Genomic DNA, 20,823 nt, shown 5'->3' with positions numbered 1-20,823 from the left:
AACCCTTAATGGTAGGATGGGAGGTCGATGCATTTCAAACTAAGAGACGACCTCCGATGGAGGAGGGGGGCGGCATGATTAAACTCCCATAACATTTTTCTGGTGGCTCGTTTTAGCTTTATAGCTGACAATGTCATATCAGAGGGCAAGGAGAGAAAATGGGGTCTCTGTTTTAAAAGCACGATTAGATTTTCATTTTCTACTAAATGTACCTGTTCCAGTGTCAAAGCAATAAAAAAAATGACCTCAAAACGAGAAAATAGAGAACCCCCTCACCTCCTGCCATAACCGCTGTTCCCGACCATCCTGATGGGACCATCGTCAGGGGCAGGGTACAGAGCTCTTATCAGTGAGGATTCCAGCCACTGCCCTGCATTCTCGGCAGTTGTTTCTAATTCCCCCTCCATTGAGCCCCTCTAACCCTAGAGCATGGTCTCAAGCACTCTGAGGGGCTGACTTTTCTTCCAACAGGATTCTGCATCTCCTATTCCTTGAGCGCAGTCCCCCTGTGGGGGGTGGGGTTCTTAGAAGCAGGAATTGAAGCCAGGGGCATACATTCATGGGGAGTTTTCCCCAACACACTCAGCCATTTGTGCCTGAGAAGAGACAGGAGCTGGGAGAAAAAAAACCAACACCAATCTTGACTTACGTTGATCTCTATGCTGGGGAAGATACTGCAGTATTTGGCTGATGCCGACGTCTGTGTTGACTTTTGATGAGTGCATTTGGGACCGAGGTATCTGGAGATCTCCATCTTCAGTTTTTTTAGTCCATAATTTGCTACCCACTTTAGAATAAAGGAAAGAACTATTATCTTGGGTAATTCAGGCTTAATGGAATGATTGACTCATCTTTTAAAACCTCATGTTTGAAATCTGTCTTGTATTTGAAATGTGGGGTTCCCAGGTCCTCACTGAGCCTCCATCACATTCAGTTTCCTGCCCCTGTGCTGGGGAGAGATGCACAAGAAATACGGGGAACAGGGAACAAAATTTATTGAGCACTTACTACTCCCTAGTCTGGTGGATACTGTTGCCTCCCCAATTTCCATTTCAACCCTCTCCCATGAAACTTGAATGGGATTGTTCTAAAGTTTAGACTCTAAACCAATGAGGATAGTCTCAGGCTCCTTGTCGCAATGAGAGATACAAGAATGGCTCGGTTTAAAGCAATCAGAGCATGGCATCCTGGGTCAGAACCAAGCTCAGACTTTTATTGACCGGTTGTGGGAAGAAAAGATGATCTATCTTCTGGATCTGCACAAGAAGGGGGATTTCTGCTGCTTGCGTCCGAAAGGATCTGACGCCACTAAGTACTTTACACAAAATATACTTCAATTAATCAGCAATCCTATTAGGTACAATTGTTTTCATTTTATAAAGGAAGACATTGAGACTGAATGACTTGCCCAAGGTCACCCAGCTAGGAAGTGGCAGACCCAGGTTCCCACGTAGCTCTATTGAATCCTTATCCTGACACTTTAAACAGTCATTCTAAGCAGGTTTGGCCTCAATTCCAAGTATACCCACCCTCTCAGAAATAATGGCTGGTGGAAGGAATTATTGCGTGGGGGCATGTGCTGGTGCAGACAGCAAAATACCTCTAGGCTGGAGCAGACTGTATCCTTTCTGGGCAACTCAATAGAAAAGCTAGTCCTCCTTAGGGCTCTTCCTTGAGGGTACTTCCTGTACACGAAGCCTGGGAGAAACAGAGCAGGGTTACTTTGTGCAATTCTCTTACCCTAGCCTCCCTTTTCCATGTCAATTTCTCTGTCAATCAAGTCAGCTGTAACATTCCTTAAGTGCAATTTGCTGAGAGGTAGGAGGGAGGCTGTTGTGCTGATCTGGGGAAGCATGCTGGGATCTTCCTTCTCTACATGTCAATGGGTTGCTACTGGGACCTGTGCCATTTCACAGCAATCAATCCGACTGACCTGGGAGGCTCATCTCCACTCCCTTCCCATCAGTCTGAGGACACTGCCCCTCATGCACAGAGCAGGAGCGCCGCGCCCAGGGACCTGGGGAGACGCCGGCATCAATTCTTCCCACTCTCCTGCCTGTGTCAAGACTTTGCAAGCTCACTTCCCTGGGCTGGGAGATGTGAGTGGTTTGAGGATAGGCCTGCTTGGGGTGCACTGCTGCCCATGTCCCGGGACTGCGGGAGATTTCTCCTTTCCCTGGGGCCTGATCACCTTCCAGGTCCCACGGGGAAAGGGGGCTGTCCAGACATCTGTGCAGCCTCCAACTTACCCACATTATTCCCTGTCTCTGTATAGAACAGCGAGAGAGAGGTCTCTGCGTCCCTTGATTTGGTCTTCCTCCTCCGATCTGCAGTCCCTTCTTTCACTGGCTGGGCTGTAGCTAGAGGACATTTGGCCTGTCGGCTGGAGCAGCCTTGAGGGTTTATGTGGTGAAGCTGTGCAGCTTGGCTTAGAGACTAGTCAACTTCAACTATGCTCTGCCCTTGAAATGGGGCTCCCAGGTGGATCTGAGGTCCTTTGGGTCCTCTGGCCTCCCCTGGATCAGTAAAGCCAGAGCTGCTGATATATACTAGGCTTGGTGCGAAGTGCTTCCCCTAGCCTGTCTTGTTTTATCCTCATAGTACCCCAGCTTACAGATGAGGTAAGTGGGACTCAGAGTCAGTAAGAAGCAGAGTAAAGATTCCATCCAGGTCTTGCTGACTCCAGAACTCTGCTCTGAGCCGCTCTGCTATGTGTCTGACATTAGAAGACACATGGTCTTAGGTTCTATGAGCTGAGTACTTTCATAAAAATACTGGTGCCCTGTCATGACCGGCTGACACTGGACATTCTCCTTAGCCCCTCTGAGCCTGAATTTCTTCATCAGTGAAATGGAGGAACTAATAGATTCGCTGCCATACAGGACGGATTGTTATAAGCTTTAAATGGGACAATCTTAGCAGAAGGGCTGGCACACGATCGCTGATCACTTTAGTTACTGTCATCACGAATCCATGCCTCAGCCGTGCTTGTCCACCCCTCCACCCCCGGGGCCATGCCTTACCTGGGGGGACACCCGCTTTGCCACTGAGTGGACTCCATAGCAGAGCTTTCAAGGGGGGACTCTTCTCTCTGTCAGGGTCATCTTTAATGCTCTAGAAAACAGCAGTCTTTTCCATCAGAGGTCTGTTCTCTGTGGGGGGCAGCACCCCAGTCATCCCAGCCTCAATCTGTCAAGTAGGAACCTTTGCATGGCGAGGCCTCAGGAAGTAGACTTCTCACACACTCGCCCCATCTCCTGTTGCACATTCGGAGAGGACTCTGGGATTTGAGGTGAAAAGGGTGTGTGTGTGTGTGTGTGTGAGTGAGAGTGTGTGTGAGTGTGTATGTGTGTGTGTGACTAAGTGTGTTTGCGTGTGTGTGAGACAGTGTGTGTGCATGTGTGCGTGAGTGTGCGTTGTGAAAGTGGGTGTGCATTGTGTGTATGTGTGTGCGTGAGTGCATGAGTGTGAGACTGTGCGCGTGTGAGTGTGTGTATATGTGAGTGTGTGCATGGGTGTGCGTTATGTGTGTGAGTGTGAGAGTGCACGTGCGTGTGTGAGAGTGCGTGCGCGTGTGCACGTGCATGTATATGTGAGTGTGTGTGGGAGTGTGACAGCGTGCATCCGTGTGTGAGTGTGCGCGCATGTGTGTGCGTGTGAGTGTGAGTGTGTGTGTTATGAGAGAGGGCCTGCTAGGACAACTGTGGGGATTTACCTGAACTTTCTTCACCAGTTACCTGCCCCTCTTCCTACTGGACTGGGATTTCTGGGCCTCCAGCATGACAAGCAACCACTCAGGTAACTTCCATGCCCTATTGGGCACCTCGGTTTTAAGGAAGGGGTTCCTTCATTACCGGGTACAACCGGAACGTGGTGATGGTTAAACAAAGTCACCCAGGGCCTGGACCAGCGGAGGAGACCTCTGGGTGGTGGCTGTGAAAAACGCCCAGAGCTGCCATCCCAGAGAGCCACCCGCCAGCAACCCAGCTTCCCACACCTGCATTTCAGGAGGCCTGCCAGAGGCCCTGGCGCAGCCCAAGCCCCCTCGTAACCAAGCCAGTTTGGGAACCACTGAAGGCCCAAGGCGGACTCCGAGACCGCGGGGTTTCACCTCAGAATCTGGGAAGACGGGAAGGCGCAATGTCTCTGGGCTGGCGCCCAAAACCTGGTGGAGTTCTGTACACGAGGGCAGTGCCCATGGGAACAGAACCGCTCAGAAGTGCTGACCGCAGGAAGGGAGTTAGCTGCACACGGTTTGGGTGGATTTCTTCATTCTGAAAGTGTGCTGTGTTCACAAGGGCCTGTCAGTTGGTGAAATGCTGAAGTGCTCACAGATCTCACTGCCCTTCTGCTCCCAAGTGCTGTGGAGTCTGGGGTGTCCCCCCAGACACACTTCTAGAGGCCCCTTCTGAGTGCCGAGGTGGGTATTTTATGCGGGACAGATTTGACAGGCTGTGAACGGGGATCAGCCCCCGGCAGGCCCAGGTGCACCCTCAGGCTCCTATCAGGCCCCCAAAAGCCTCGGGCAGCAGCAGAAAGGACCCATTAGACGCCCCAAGCCCCTAATTCCTTTGCCCCGAGAGACCCTCCCAGACAAGCCCTCTTGCCTCACAACCAGCACGTGTAACGGAGGGTGCCGAGTCCACGGAGCCCTTGGAACCACAAAGCTGGGACAGCCAGGCAGAGCCAAAGGTGGGGTGGAGGGGTGGCCAGAGCTGAGAAGCAGGCCCCCCGGGGGTCCCCTCCCCCTGGAGGCCAGGACACTGACCACTGAGGACCCTGCTCCCACCTCTGCTGGCCCTGGGGTCTGGGGGCCTGGCCCAGGCCACTTCAAGATCTAGGAAAGACCAGGAGACAAGGCAGAAACAGAATCCCCTGTGTGTTATTGGGGAGGGGAGTCAAACCGTTCTGGCCACAGAGCGTGCTCTGGGCTTGGAGGGACAGAACTTCCCGGGCTGACGTCTCAGCTGGAGCGTCTTCGGCTTGTCTCTCAGGAGGGCTGCACTTTCCTGTTGTTTTCCGGACTGGTTCTTCAGAGACGACACGATCAAGGCACACTGCAGGGGGACTGGGAGCGTCAGCAGCGCCCGAGCCAGCGTGTCTCCACGCGGGGCACTGGCGCACACGCGCACGCGCGCATACACACACACACAGCAGGAGGTGCTGGGGCCACTGGGGCCCCTGTACTCCTCTTTCTGTCCCTAGAGTGCTGCCTGGGGCCAAGAGCACTGTGGATCAGGCCTGTTAATAATAAGTACCATGGGGCTTCCCTGGTGGCGCAGTGGTTGGGAGTCTGCCTGCCAATTCAGGGGACACGGGTTCGAGCCCTGGTCCGGGAAGATCCCACATGCCGTGGAGCAACTGGGCCCGTGTGCCACAGCTGCTGAGCCTGAGGGCCACAACTGCTGAGCCCGCGGGCCACAACTGCTGAGCCCGTGGGCCACAACTGCTGAGGCCCACGTGCCTGGAGCCCATGCTCTGCAACAAGAGAAGCCACCGCAATGAGAAGCCCGCGCACCGCAACGGAGAGTAGACCCCCGCTGGCTGCAACTAGAGAAAGCCCGCGTGCAGCAGCGAAGACCCAATGCAGCCAAAATAATAAGTACCATGTATGGAGGGCCTGGGATGCATCAGGCACCGGGCTAGTTACTGCCTGGGGGGTCTCAAACCTCCTTGCCAACAAGACATGCAACTACACTGGCAGGGCAAGGGCTATCCTAGCCCCATTTTACAGGTAAGGAAACCAAAGCTTATGAATTTAAAGGACTTGTCCAAGGCCATACTGTGAGTAAGTAGAGGATCTTCCATTCAATCCCAGGCAGGTCTTGTTCCAAAGCCAGTGTTCTCTGCATATGTGGACCCAGCAGCCACATGTGGTGGTCAGCTCACCATGTGCCCAGGGCCGACCCTGGATGCTGGCAGAAGAGTGGTGTGATAATTCGTTCCTTTGCCTATATATTTCTCAACTGCCTGCAAGCTTCTTCAGTAATTATTCTCAATCAAGGCACTAGAAGACACCACTCAAATGTAACTAACATCATAAGAAGGGTGGGTTAAACCATTAGTGCCCATTAACACCTTGTGAGTGAGTTTATCAGATGAGGGAGCAGGACTACTGTGCACCTGAGAAGCAGTTGAATAAAGCAGCAAAGAGGGACCCTTTCTGGGAGGACAGCTCAGGCACGTCTAGGGGAGCTGCAGGTTTGCCAATCTATGGCCCTGCCCTCCCAAGAGCTCACCATGTAGTTGGGGAGACGGGCAGTCCTGACAATGGTCGTATTTGAAATGTGAGTCACGTCCACCTACGTGTCCTCTGTGCACCTCATGGCTTGAGCTGCCCCACACCTCTATGTCCAGGCCTCATCTTTATCCACCTGCCTGAAGGATGCCCCCACTTGTTATCTCACAGGCCCCGCAAACTCACCTTTGTTCTAGGCCCACCCTCCCCGAATCCCCACCTGTTTTCTCTCTCTGGGTCCTGTCTACCAGGTCCCACCACAAGGAACTTGGGAGTCATCCTGGGATTTCTTCTTCTTCCTCACCCCATTCACTCAATCAGCCACAAGTTTGGTCAATTCTTCCTTAAAGACATGTTCTCACATTTGTTCCCTTATTTCCATTCTCACTGCTTCCGATGCGATCTGGTCCCGCTCTCGTCTCACCTTGAACTGCTCAACTCCCTCTCTGAGGAGGTAACATTTTAGTGAAACTTGAATCGTAAGGAGCAATCATGGATGACCTGGGAGGGGAACAGTTGGTGAAGGAAGTGGCAGGTACAAAGGCCTTGAGTTTAGGAATGAGACTGATGTGTTCAAGAACGTACGGGCCAGGACGTAGAGCACACGGACCTGAAACCAGTGACTTACAGGACACTCTCACATTTCATTGGAAGCCTTTGGTGTCTGTGGATCAGCACAAAGGTGGAAAGCTGATGTGGGATGAGTCGTGTCCCCCAAAAAGGCATGTTGAAGTTCCCCTGTACCCATAAACATGACCTGACTTGGAAACAGGGCCTTTGTAGATGTAATTAAGATGTAAGTTAATGAGGTTGTAGTGGGAGGGTGGGCCCTTAATCCAATACAACTGGTGTCCTTATAAGAGGAGAAGAGACACAGACACACACACAGAGGGAGGAGAGCCATGTGGAGATGGAAGCAGAGATTGGGGTTCTGCTGCCAAGGACAGGCAAGGATTGCTGTTGCCAAGGACTCCCTCCTTGACCAAACTTTAGTCATGTTCCTCTGAGCCCTCTTCTTGACTGGGCTTTGACTTTGGCCTGCTGAACCCAGTTTTAGCAAAGAATCCTGTTGAACCTGTTTAGCAAGAATCCCCCTACCCTCGATATCTGGTCAACTTCATCTTAGTAATTTTCCATCCACTGACCCTCTCACTCTGCTCATTGGCTATAAATGTCCAGCTATCTTTGCTGTATAATCGGAGTTGAGTTCAATCTCTCTCCCCTATTGCAGTCGTCTTGAATAATGTCTTCCTTGCCATTTTTTTTTTTTTCTGCAGTATGCGGGCCTCTCACTGCTGCGGCCTCTCCCGTGGCAGAGCACAGGCTCCGGACGCACAGACTCAGCGGCCATGGCTCACGGGCCCAGCCGCTCCGCGGCATGTGGGATCTTCCCGGACCAGGACTCGAACCCGTGTCCCCTACATTGGCAGGTGGACTCTCAACCACTGCACCACCAGGGAAGCCCTTCCTTGCCATTTTTAACAAGTGTCCAGGGCAATTTCATTTTCTTTAACAGCCACCATCACCAGAAGCTAGGAAGAGGTAAAGAGGGATTCTACCCAGAGCCTTCGGTGGGGACATGGCCCTCTTGATACCTTGATTTCAGACTCTAGCCTCTGGGACTGTGCGGGAATAAATGTCTGTTGTTTTAAGCCACCCAGTTTGTGGTACTTCATATGGCAGCCCCAGGACCCTAACACAGAAGCCAGCGCAGTCATTTGCCCCACACCTAAGGCATACCTTTTGGGAGTAGTTGAGAGCCTTTTCCATCTCAGACGTGATGGCACTGATATCATCGCTTTCGTAAATACCTGGAAACGAAGCAAACAAAGTCATGATCGATCGTGGGGAAGGGATGGAGATCCTGGCAAGTGTCCACATCTGTAAACACGTGGGCCATGTGGAGGTGACCTCAGCCTAAGGGGCAGGGTGGGGTCTTAATGGGCTTAGCTGACTAGCCACCCCCCATACTTTCTGGTGGTAAAGGGGATGGATGGGTATAGTGAGGATACCAAGAGCGGGGCTGGCCTTGGGACCCAGCACCCTGGCACCCAGCCAAGAGCTCTCACCCACAGGAAGCGTAGGTCAGGGGAAAGGTCCTGCTCCTCCAGTGAATAAAAAGATCCACCTTGGGGTTAATTAAAGTAGCTAATGTCTGTAGTGAATAATGTCTAGTAATATCTCAAATATGACTCATTTGAGAGGGACTAGAGTATAATGACTAACAAGACAGACTCTGGGTTCAAATCCTGGTTCTACTACTTACTACATCTATGCTTTGGGTTCTGCGTCTCAGCTTCCCTATCTGTAAAATGGGGATAATAGTAATAACACACTTCATAGGGTTATTGTGAGGAACGAATCACAACATATGTAAAACACTTAAAACCGTGTCTGGCATATAATAGCTAGTCTATAAATGTCTGCTATTATTAATAATAATCAACAATAATAACTTAAATGTATATGCCTAGCACTTTTCATGAGTTCCACCCCTGGCTATGCCACTAATTTTGTAATCACAGGCACCTCATGTTCTTGGGAGTCATTTCTTCATCCATAAATCAGAGAGGTCAGAATGCACTAGCATGTCCCAAGCTTCAGTCCCTCCTGAATCACGTCACAATTTTGCTTTGTCTGCACATCATCTAAACCATAATTTACTTAACATATATTTTTAATCAATTCACTTTCATTTACTTAGAAGTACACACATATACAAAATTGAGATATAATTGACGTATAACACTATATTACTCTCAGGTGTACAACATAATGATTTGATATTTGTGTATATTGTGAAATGATCACCATAAAAGTCTGGTTAACATCCTTTAAAAGCATATTTTAAAGAGAAAATTTATGTCACTGCTGACAATGAATGCTAGCATTTTTTAAATGAAATATTAAAACAATCATATAATCATTTAGGGGAGGGAAAAAATTTTCCTCTACCCTCCTAGATTCTCCAGCTGGGGCCTTGGAAACCCAACTGACGAAAGACAGATTAACAAGAGAAAAATAGAGTTTATTAATGCATGTGGTGTGCATACATGGGGGAGAAACTCAGCGATGAGTTACTCAGAGGGAGTGGTTGGAACTTGGGGCTTCTGTAGCATCTTAACGAAGAACAATAGAAATGACAAGACAAAGGAAATGGGGTTTGGCTTTGAGGGCCGGCAAACTGTGGGAAGGTAAATATTTGGGGGGAACTAATGGAAGACAAGGGTTTTTTAGGTGAGGGTTGTTACGTAGATTCCTCTTGGTGCTGTGGAGAGCCCAGAGCTGCCAACCAGAGCTTAAGAGTCTAAGATTCACCCTTCTCCTCCTGGCACAGAAGCAGGACATAGAAATTTATGTCCTGCTTTTAGGCAAATGGGGGAAGGGGGAGCAGAGAGGTTTTGTGGCATCTGCTGTTCCTTAATTGTCTTCAGCTCAAAATAATCCTTATGCCAAAGTGGCACATATTGAGGTGGCATATTCTGATCTCCTACAGCTATGGCCAAAAATTGTTGCTTTGTGTTCCATGTACAACTATCTTGCCAACCACCTGCTCCGAACATATCACCTTTTGAGAAACGCTAAACTAAGGGACCTTTAGGGCCCCTTCCAGCCCCGACATTCTAAAATATATATATATAATTTTTTTTTTTTTTCTGGTATGCGGGCCTCTCACTGTTGTGGCCTCTCCCATTGCAGAGCACAGGCTCCGGACGCACAGGCTCAGCGGCCATGGCTCACGGGCCCAGCCACTCCGCGGCATGTGGGATCCTCCCGGACCAGGGCACGAACCCGTGTCCCTTGCATCGGCAGGTGGACGCTCAACCACTGCACCACCAGGGAAGCCCTAAAATATTTTTAAGTGTTTTACTTTTTTTCTTTTTCACTTTAAAACAATTATGGGAAGATATCCATAACATAAAATGTACCACTGTAACCATTTTTAAGTGTACAGTTCAGCAACATTAAGTACATTTACACTGCCTTGCAGCCATCGCCACCATCCATCTCCAGAACAGTAATTTTACATTTGCAAATGTGATTTTCACATACCGCTTTCCTGGAATATGTCTATAGCATAGGGAGCTATACTGGCACTGAGACAACTGTCTGGAAAGAAAGATGTGGAGAGTTCAGCCAACCCTTACGCACCTGTGTCTCCAAACCAGTGGAAGCGGCCCCCAGCAGCCCGGGTGAACTCCCGGTAGGCGGCGGCCGTGTCACTGCGGCTGGCATAGCAGGCAGGGGGCGTGGTGTCCATCTGTGACTCGCCCACGTAGAAGAGACACACGTTCAGCTGTAAGTCACAGCCCACACGGGCCTCGGCCACGTAGGCGCTGAGCATGGCCTGTGCGGAGACAGGGAGGAGGGGCCCACAGCTGAGGGCTCTCCAAGCCGCTGATCTCGGGTCAATTCAGCCTAATTGCTTTCTTGAGGACCTACTGTGTACCTGGTCTAGTAAGTATGTGGCATTGAGGATGGAAAGGTGAAAGAGCCTGGGTCACCATTTCTCTTACTATCTTAATAGGGCCTGGCCGGGGAGCTGGGCCTGAGATCCTAGACCAGCATCCTCGACGCCCCGTGGAAGCTTGTTAGAGATGCAGACTCTCAGGCCCCTTCGGAACCAGGTCTAACAACATCTGCATTTGAACAACATCTCCAGGTGATTCTTTGGCACGATAAAGTCCAGACTGGAAAAATCATGCTGGAGAAACCAGTTGCTAGGCGTCCTAGCGGAAGATGTGGGGTCGCGAAGGATAAGGGATGCCCAGGACTGGCCTACCCACCACGTCCTGGTCAGGGATGCCCCCGGTGAAGAGGTAGATGCCCTGTGATTGCTGTTTGTCTTTGTCCTTGAAGTCCACTTCCACAGCCTTCCGCAGGGCGCTGAGGACGTTCCTGCTGCCTTGACACTGCAGGCTCAGGACCCACCTGGGGGGCGGGGAGGGCCATGCTGAGAGGGAGGGCCATGCTGAAGGGGAGGGCGGGGAATGGAAGGCGCTTGTTTCCTGATTTATGCCTGAGTCCCTCGGATGGCAAAGATTCTAGAGAGAGCTACTTTCTGGGGGAGGGGGCCCAGAAAATAATAGCACAGGGGAGGCTGACGTCAGACCCAGCAGGTCACCTACCGCCAGGCACTTTGTAAGTTGCTATGGCTCGCGGCAACCATCTCGGGCCTCCAGCTTTCAATGGTGCTTCCAAACCTTGGAAAAAAAGGAAAGAGGGCTTGTTCTTAGGGGGGAAATCCATGCCCCAGCACTTTGGGCTCCCCAGGATTTTAAGGGGGCAAGATTTTGATTACACCCCCAGAATGTTAGGATGCCACTGGCCTGGGCCAGCCACAAGATCTCCTTGCTGGTCATGACACGTCTCAGCACATTCATGGTGGGAGCAGAGCTGTGCCCTCAGTGGAGACACAGTCAGCACCAGTTTGGCCAGACTTCCCTCCTGAAGAAGGGTCACGCCCTTCTCTGTGTGAACTTCCTCACCCCCAGGGAAGAAGTCGTTTCTCCCTTTTTAGCTCTGATTCATCCTCACAACACAGTTTTCACTCTCCATCTGCACTATAGCTTTTCTTTTGTATATGTATCAGCTCATTTTCCCTATAAGACAGAACTTAAATCTTTGAGAAGAGGATTTATCCCCTTTATCAAGGAAAAGATGTCCTCTCTCTGGTTCAAGAGCGATTCCTCCTCCTGGGCTATTGACTTCACCACCACCAATCTCTTCTGAGACCTTGTCCCACAGTGACCTCTCTCCCACACACATGCCCAGCGTCTACTTCCGTCTTCCCCATCGCCTCTCTTAAATATAACTTCTTCGTCTACCAGCTACTTCTCTCTCTTTCCTCTTCCCCCTCACAGACATGCTCCCTAGAAAAACAGTGTTACCACGTCCTCCTCATCTTCTGCTTCTCAACCCCCTGCAGTTAAGCTTCCTCCCCAGTTCTCTGATAAATATTAACAAGGACCTCCTTTCCCCCTCCCATGGAAATATCTCTATTTCAGTTGGATAAAAATTCTAACAATATACAAAGAGTGAAAATTCCTCCAATTTTATCCCCCTCCCCCCAATTTCTGTTAACTCTTTGTCCTATATTCTTTTGGATTTAAAAAAAAAAAAAGTGTAGGACTTCCCTGGTGGTCCAGTGGCTAAGACTCCATGCTCCCAATGCAGGGGGCCCGGGTTCAATCCCTGGTCAGGGAACTAGATCCTGCGTGCCACAACTAAAAGATCCCACGGGCTGCAACTAAGAGCCGGCGCAGACAAATACATATTTTTTAATGTATTTAAAATGTATTTAAAATAAATACATATTTTTAAAATATGCATAGTTGCATAGTCTATTCTATTCAATAGAATAGAATTCTATTGTCAGGATTATTTTACCAATTTCCTCTTGCTTTTTTCCAGGTTTGCCAACCATTAGAACTCTGCACTGAAAGGCTTAATCAAAGGAACAAAGAACATACACTTAAAAGATTTAGTGCTTGCTTCAGCAGCACATATACTAAAATTGGAACGATACCAAGAAGATTAGCATGGTCCCTGCACAAGGTTGACACGCAATAAATTAGTAGGAGTTTGCGATTAACAGATACACACTACTATAAATAAAATAGATAATCAACAAGGACTTACTGTCTAGCATGGGGAACTATACTCAATATTTTGTAATAACCTATAAGAGAAAAGAATCTGAAAAAGAATATATATATATACATATATATATACGAAACTGAATCACTTTGCTCTACACCTGAAACTAACACAACATTGTAAATCAACTATACTGGAATAAAAACATTTAATACAAGGGCTATACCAAATTACACTTCCACCAGTACTTTCCAAGAGTGCCCTTTTCACCAGATTATCATCAGCACTGGGTATTATCAATCTTTTAAATACTTGCCAAAATGAATTGCAGAAACATTGTATCTCATTGTTTTCCTATCAGGGAGCGCCACTGCCAGATTCAGTGGATTCCTGCATTCTTCCCCTTCCTTCTTTGCTTCTGCAGGCTCTAACTCTGTTTTTTTTCCCTTGGGAAAGCGTAAACACCTTTCTCTCCTGGTTTTCCTCCTGGCTTTCTAGTTGTTCCTCTCTTGTTTCTTTGGCGGTTCCCTCTCTCTGCCCACACTCCAAATGGCAGTTCTTCCCAAGTTCTGTCCTTGGTTGTCATCTCTCCCCCTTCACGTCTCCACAGGTGTAATTCTTGCCCTCCCATGTCTTCAACCAAAATGCTGATGGCTCGCAAACCCGTACTTCTTGGCTAGAGCTCCTAACAGGAGAATCCCCAGACTCCTGCGGATCTCAACCTCTATACATTTATCTTCCAAGCTCTGCTCCACCTGGCACATCCTCTCCTCACCATTCCCTCATCCCCTATAGCCAAACAGTGACTGCATTCTGTAGATTCTAACTCCCCCGCACCCCTCACAGGCCTCCCCGTCTTTCATTCCCACTGCCTTGGCTCAAGCCCCCTCTACCCCTGCAGTGGTCTAACTGGTCTCCCCACCGGTATCGCATCCTTTCAGTCCATCCTTCCCCTGGTAGCTCGAGCGTTTCAAGATTATTACTCTTGCTTAAAATCCTTCAATACCTATACGTCCTGGAGTATAAAAACTCCTATATAAAGCCTCCATCCCCTGGTGTTTTATTTTGTTTTCTGGTCATGCCCAGTCTCTCCCTCTCACCCCTTACTCACACTGAACTATTCACACTGACAGTTCCCAGGGTTCTGTAGTACGTCCGTCACACCCCTGTGCCTCTGCTTATGCTGTTCCCTACACCTGGAACGCCCTTTCTCCCCATTTCCTCCATCACTCCCATGCGCTAGGCAAACACTTACTCATTTGTCAAGACTCACCTAAAGGGTCACTTCCTCTGTGAAGATTTCCTGACCTTACTCTACCCAGGTGGAATAGACTGACCCTGCCTTTGAGCCCTCGAAGTCCCATATCCTCCCTTTTACTTATTTCTTCAGAAAACATTTAATAGCACTTATATTTTGACACACCTGTCTCCTACTACTAGGCCATAAATTCCTTGAGGATAGGTATTGTGTGTTTTAACTTCTGTATCCCTAATGCCTGGCATAGTGACGGTGCATGGCAGGCTTTCAATAAAAGTTCGTTGAATGAATGAATGGATGGATGGATGAATGAATGAAAATATTGTCCAAAATGCTTCTCTAAGCATTTTTTCTGTAGAATTTATTAGGGAAAGATTAGACCCTGGTACAGTTTAATATATAATATTAAACTGCTGACTTATTAGGTTTAGAACACTTCCTATTTCATGTGAAGTTGTATAAAAATATATATATATATTTTTATATGTATAAAAATATACATAAATATTTTATATGTATAATATATATATTTACATATATATTTATAAAATATATAAATAAATAAATATATATATAAAAATATATATCCCTGGCGCAGTGGTTAAGAATCTCCCTGCCAATGCAGGGGCACGGGAAGATCCCACGTGCTGCGGAGCAACTAAGCCTGTGCGCCACAACTACTGAGCCTGCGCTCTAGAGCCCGTGAGCCACAACTACTGAGCCTGCGTGCCTAGAGCCTGTGCTCCGCAACAAAAGAAGCCACTGCAATGAGAAGCCCGCACATGGCAATGAAGAGTAGCCCCTGCTCGCCGCAACTAGAGAAAGCCCACACGCCACAACTAAAGAAAGCCCGCACGCAGCAACGAAGACCCAATGCAGCCAAAAATAAAATTAATTAAAAAATGTATATATATAACTATACATATATTTAAATTATATATAATTATAGATTAAAAATATAAGTAACTATGTAGACAGAAGTATAACAAATATATATAGTATTATATATAGTCATATATAATTTAAATGTATATGTAGTTAAACACTTGTTATATATTGAATATTTACATTTTAAATTTAAGTTTATTTATATTTAAAATTTATATATAAAATATATAATTTAAATAGTTATATAGTTTTAATTTATACTATATATACTTATATATAATTTAAATATATAGTTTTATATATAATTAAATCATATAGTTTTATATATAACTGTATAATTTAATTCTATATAGCTATATATAATACACAACATATAACTATATACAAAAATTATATTGATATATCTATGTATAATTAAAATTTATAATTGGAATTCTGAATGCTTGAAATACTGTGGCTTGCTAGAACTGAGCTAGGAGCCAAGCCTGGGGGCCCTTCTTTTTCTCTTTTGTGTTTATCAGCTTGGTAGCCAAATGGGGCAATGGGCTGAGTTACTTTATCCTGGCTGATCAAGCAATGTGTTTTGGGTCCGCTTATCACCTTCGCCCCAGTGGGACTGTCCTGCAACCATTTAATTATTCAATGCCCCAAACAAGATCATTCAAATCAGATAAACTGACGGCCCTCCTAGGATGCTGGGTGCCCATACATCTGTTGTCCTGCCAGGAGCCTCAGCCCAGGGATGGCATCCGAGTGCACACGCCCTCCCCACCACGGGAAGCGGGAAGCGGGAAGCAGGAAGCGGGAGCGTACGCGATGATGTTGAAGCAGTCCTTGTTGGACAGCTGCTCCTCCAGCAGAAGTCTCAGGGAGTGCTGGATATGAATAATGTACATGGAATTGGTCACAGAGATATCGAGCAGTATAACCACCCTAAAAAGAAACACAAGCTTTAAGAGGAGAACCGAACCTCTCAGATAATGTTTATTTTGTTCCATTTTACTATTTAACGTTTTTTCCAGGGGAGTTCTGCATGCCAAATTCATAGCTGGCCAAATCTCCATGGTCTGAAGTCAACACAGGCGGGTTTACAACAGTAGAACCTTCTCTCCAGGAGGGTCTATCATGGTATAAAGCCTCGTGGTGGAGATGGTTTAAGGGCAGGGCTGCATATAATGATTTCGTACATTTCCTTGTTTTAAATTACTAGTATTCAATATTATTATAGGTTTGGGTCTATGAAGGGAAAACAGAAACAAGCTAAGCAAGTTAGATGGGAAATTAGGCGTAACTGGGGCCTCTGGGGAAATGTATCATTATTTTCTCTCTCTGTTTTAAGATCTCTAGTGCTATTCAGCCTTCTCCTTTTATTACTTCAAATCTTATAGTCCCATCTCCTCCCCCCACATCCTCATTTTGAGACAGCTATGGATAGCAAAAGAAAATCCACTGGATAGAGAGTCAGAAGGCCTTGGTTCAAGTCCCACTTCCTGTGTGGCCTTAGGCAAGTCGCAATACCTCTCTGATCCTTGGCATATTTAACTATAAACTACTTATAATGAGACTTCATAGGGTTGCTTTGAGAAGTAAATGATATAATAGATGAATAGTATTACAAAGCATAATACTTGGTAGGTGGTAAGGCATCAAGTAAGGTATGGAAGCGATAATGATATTTTGGATACCTATTGTTTCTGCCTACTCAGCATCCATTACCTCTTCTCACAGCAGCATCTTGATTTTTGGGGGGCGAGGAGGGGGAATACCTCTGTCTCTAACAGTCCATTTGAGTTGAGTAGAGCTGACGCCAGCCCAAGCTTTAAGAGTGGACATTTGACCCCAGGCAATCAGAACATCAAACCCTCTTGGCCCTAGTGAATAGCTCAAGGATGGACCCTTGCCCCCAGCCCTGGGAGTGCTAAATTGGAAGGAAGGAAGTTGGGAGCTTTGGGCGGCTATCTCGCCACCTGGAGGGGAAAGCCAGCCTGAAAACAAAAAGAACAGAGACGAAAACAGAGCTGAGGGATGGAGAGAGATTCCTGACATGCATGAACCTCTGGATCAAGCCGTGCCTGAAGACAGCTATCAAATCTAGTCTAGATTTTTCAGTTACCTTAACCAGACTTCCCTGATTTGTTTAAGTCAATTTGCACTTAGTTTCTGTTGCTTTTTAGCAGAAAGATTCCTGAGTGACATTGTTGGTATTGAGTGATGCTTGTTGATGTTGGGGATGATGGTGGTGACTTTTCCCTCCAGGGGTTCTACTGAGTGATTACTGATCCTTAATCTAAATGTTGGCTTCTGATGCTACCAACAGGGAATTCATGAGTTGCTTGAGTGCTGTGTCACACATGACACCCATGAAGGACAAGAACACTACTGGGGGAAGGTACCTTTTTTCACAGACGGTGCCCCAGATTCTTCTGCTGGCCAAGGAGAGCCACTCGATCCGTCTCTCATACATCCGCATAGCTCTGCTGAGCTGTTTCTGCAAACTCATGCGCCACACACAGTGAGCAACTGCGCAGAGCATGGCCGATTAAGGGGTCTGGGGGGAAGGGGGTGTACCCCACTTGGTTTCTGGGAATGGTATGTCAAGGCCATGGGTATCCAGGCAGTACAGACATTCCGTTAAAGCATGGACGAGTCTGCCACAGGATCAGGAAGGGAAGAGTCAAAGTATTTCATTGCCTCAGATGGGGAGGAGGTAAATGTTGACCCAAAGGATCAGAGGCTTTTTTTTTTTTTTTTTGGATCAGAGGCTTTTGATCCAGGTCCCTGCCTGGGGAGGAGGTGGAGAAAGTCCCACAGGGGCCTGTGGGTGGAGTACAGTCTCTGTTTATAAGAGAGGGAGTTCAGTCAGTGGCTTGGTGCCTCCACACTTCCACCCATCTCCCTCCCCGCACCCCATATTCTGACTAATGGGACCCACCACTGACCTGGTACTCATACAGGAAGGGCAGGTCCACGTGAATATTCTTCATTGTCCCATCATGCCATTCAAACTGTACCATTGCCTTCTGCACTCAGGTGTGGCCAGGAGGGGAGCAGGTGAACAGAAGCACAGGTGGGGAAGGATTTGAAGTGTAAATTGGCCACTGGGCTCTCCAAGTGAGATGCAAGAGAGGGAAATGGGCTCTTAGCACATCTGGGGTTGGATTCTTCCCCACGCTGGCAGCAGAGGGCCTTCGGGATGCAGTCCCCTGCATGAACTGTGCCTGACAGCAAGCCAGCTCCCTTCTCAGGAGGCTCTTCTGAACATCAGGGTCTTTACTACAAGATAGGGCTGGAGGTTTGGTAATAGCAGAGTTGGAGACCTTAAAACATACCAGCCATGAGTTCTTAGGTTTGGGAACCCAGATGCGCCTTCACGGACACTTTGAAAATCAAATTCGTTCACTTTGTTCTTTCATCCTCCACCAAGTTGTCATATCTCTACCTATCACTCCTTCCATCTAGTCATCCCTCCATGGGCTGCCAGAACTCTACATGCCCACACTCTCTCTTTCCTTTCATTCTTCTGCCTTTCCACTGATCGTTCTTTTCCTTCCTTTTCTTTTTCTTTTTTTTGACCACACGGTGCGACATGTGGGATCCTAGTTCCCCAACCAGGGATCGAACCCATGTCCCCTGCAGGGGGAGCGCAGAGTCTCAACCACTGGACCACCAGGGAAGTTCCTCCACTGATCTTTCTATTTGCCCATTACCATTATACCGTCCTTCCATTTTTCCATCCTTCCACCCTTCCTTTAATCTTTACTTTCATTCTTCCGTCTTTTTTTTAAAATATTTATTTATTTATTTAATGTATTTATTTGGCTGTGCCCGGGTCTTAGTTGCAGCACACGCGACCTTTATTTCTACGTGAGGGATCTTGGTTGTGGCATGAGGGATCTAGTTCCCTGACCAGGGATCAAACCCAGGCCCCCTGCATTGGGAGTGCAGAGTCTTAACCACTGGACCACCAGGGAAGTCCCCATCCTTTCATCTTTTTAATTTTATCCTGTCATCCATTTCCAATTTCCCTTCCATCCTTCCATCTGTTCACTTTTCCATCCATACATCCATCCAACCATCCATCCATTCTTTTACCTATTCATTCATCATTTCCATCCATCCGCTCATTCATCCTTTTCATTCTTCTTTCCATCCTTCCTTCCAGCCACCATTCACTGAGTGCTTATTTGTACTAGATATCGGGGATAGAGGGTTGGAGAAGAGCTTTTTCTTTTAAAGGGCTCATACTTTGGTGGGGATTAGACATGTGACAAATACACACATTAGCGCATTACAGGAGCGATAGTAGAAGTCTGTACAAGGTATAGCGAGGACACAAAGAGAGTGTGTTCTGAATGGGGAGGAGGAAAACCTCCATGGAGGAGATGACCGTGGTGCCCAAGATACTCCCTCTTACCCCAGTCTCCCAAGTTTCATTTTCGTATCTTTGAAAAACAGCAGTTAGAGTAGATTTGATGAGGGTTCTAGAGTCCTGGGTGGAACGCCTCCATCCCACTCCAGGCCCTCAGGCCCTTGCTCCTTGGGCTCTGTCTTATGACTTCTATTTCCTGAACATTTCAGAAAGGAAGTACCACGCAGGAGCTCCCCTGCAAAGGACTGGACAGAACTCTGAATCTGAGTTACCTCGTGGATAGTTGCTGATACTGTCTTCCGGAGAATAGGCACAAATTCCTCCACGGGAGAGAATGCATTGGGTGCCAGAACCTGATAAAGGCTTAGCTTCTTGGCTGTAAAAATAAATGGTGGGGTTTGAGGCACCACTCATGAAGCCCCAAAGGGTTCATTCCTTTCCGTTAGTCACCTGAGTCCTGGGTTCTTCCCTCTTTGGGTATTTACCTTTCAGGCTATTGGTCTTTAGCCATTCTGCAGAAGTCTTGTCCAAGTTTGGGAACTCAATAGTGAGGGGATCCTCATGTTTTGGGGGTTTAGGCAAGAGACTCGTGAGTGGCCTCTTTGCAACCTCTGTGGAAATCTAATCGAAATGAAAAATCATCCTTACATCATCATCTTTTAGAGCTGGAAAGTCCACGGTCTCCCCCACCCATCCAAGGGAGCATCTTAAAACATTACCTGGTAAACTAAAGGCAGTTCTGCCTTCCCCTCCCACTATCCCCATCCGCTTCTCAGGAGATTTCTGGAATTTCCAGGAGAAGAGAGAGGTGTACCCAGAAACTCCCTTCCTCTTTCACTTGTCCATCCTCCTCACGCCTTCCCACCCTTACCATTAAGGTAAGCACCTCGGACTCCAAGATGACAGGTGGTCTTGCCAAGGGCTCAAATATAAGGCTCCAGGGAACTAAAAAGTATCTCCTGCACCGAATCATTTAGGGAGCCCTGATCTAGCCCACCCGCCCTCGCCCACACTTACAGCCAAAAACCTGAGCTTCTGAGAGGTTAAATCACAGATAGCTCACGTATGAGGAAAACACCGAACAGCAATTCCCAAACTCCAGACATTCGAGCACCTCCTTCATGAACTTTGCTACGAGTACCACTGTACTGTTATTTACTTAATATTTAAAAAAATCAAACATATAACATTAAATCTTTTTAATTATAATAATATTAATTGAAATTAACGTTAATTTTAATTTTTGACTTCCTTTTTTTGTACTTAAATAACTTTAGAAAGATCTATTTCTGTCATAATGAGCTAGCTTTAAATGCATAACATTGAAAAGAATATTAATCTATGTATCACCTTATCATCATCTTGCAAACTACAAGTAGTACATGTGTTTCATTTGGGGAAACATCTGGCAAGGTTTTGGCATCAAACAGACCTGGGTTCAATTGAGACTAATCAGCTTCCCTCTGTGAT

General features: G+C 47.3%; 1 protein-coding gene and 1 non-coding gene across 2 annotated transcripts in view; one reads left to right on the top strand and one right to left on the bottom strand.

Annotated features, from left to right (window-relative positions):
- VWA3A (von Willebrand factor A domain containing 3A) overlaps positions 1 to 20,823 on the bottom strand; it is a 45,400-nt gene that overhangs the window by 4,029 nt on the left and 20,548 nt on the right. Inside the window, exons 14-27 of the mRNA XM_060033068.1 lie at positions 19,839 to 19,974; positions 19,626 to 19,729; positions 17,924 to 18,004; positions 17,378 to 17,472; positions 15,798 to 15,917; positions 11,368 to 11,442; positions 11,026 to 11,170; positions 10,391 to 10,586; positions 7,979 to 8,049; positions 4,905 to 5,057; positions 3,024 to 3,114; positions 2,250 to 2,360; positions 1,601 to 1,698; positions 650 to 787 (exon numbers count right to left, since the gene is read on the bottom strand). Coding sequence (XP_059889051.1) covers positions 650 to 787; positions 1,601 to 1,698; positions 2,250 to 2,360; positions 3,024 to 3,114; positions 4,905 to 5,057; positions 7,979 to 8,049; positions 10,391 to 10,586; positions 11,026 to 11,170; positions 11,368 to 11,442; positions 15,798 to 15,917; positions 17,378 to 17,472; positions 17,924 to 18,004; positions 19,626 to 19,729; positions 19,839 to 19,974 — 1,614 coding nt within the window. The remainder of the gene's footprint in view (positions 1 to 649; positions 788 to 1,600; positions 1,699 to 2,249; positions 2,361 to 3,023; positions 3,115 to 4,904; positions 5,058 to 7,978; positions 8,050 to 10,390; positions 10,587 to 11,025; positions 11,171 to 11,367; positions 11,443 to 15,797; positions 15,918 to 17,377; positions 17,473 to 17,923; positions 18,005 to 19,625; positions 19,730 to 19,838; positions 19,975 to 20,823) is intronic.
- Positions 12,726 to 12,833, top strand: LOC132439076 (U6 spliceosomal RNA). Its single transcript, XR_009522305.1, has one exon. It is a non-coding gene; the product is annotated as a U6 spliceosomal RNA (small nuclear RNA).

The sequence above is a fragment of the Delphinus delphis genome, chromosome 15 (genome assembly GCF_949987515.2).
Source record: "Delphinus delphis chromosome 15, mDelDel1.2, whole genome shotgun sequence".
Lineage (NCBI taxonomy): Eukaryota > Metazoa > Chordata > Mammalia > Artiodactyla > Delphinidae > Delphinus > Delphinus delphis.
Note: the sequence above shows the minus strand (reverse complement) of the source record. Positions and strands in the feature narration are given on the sequence as shown.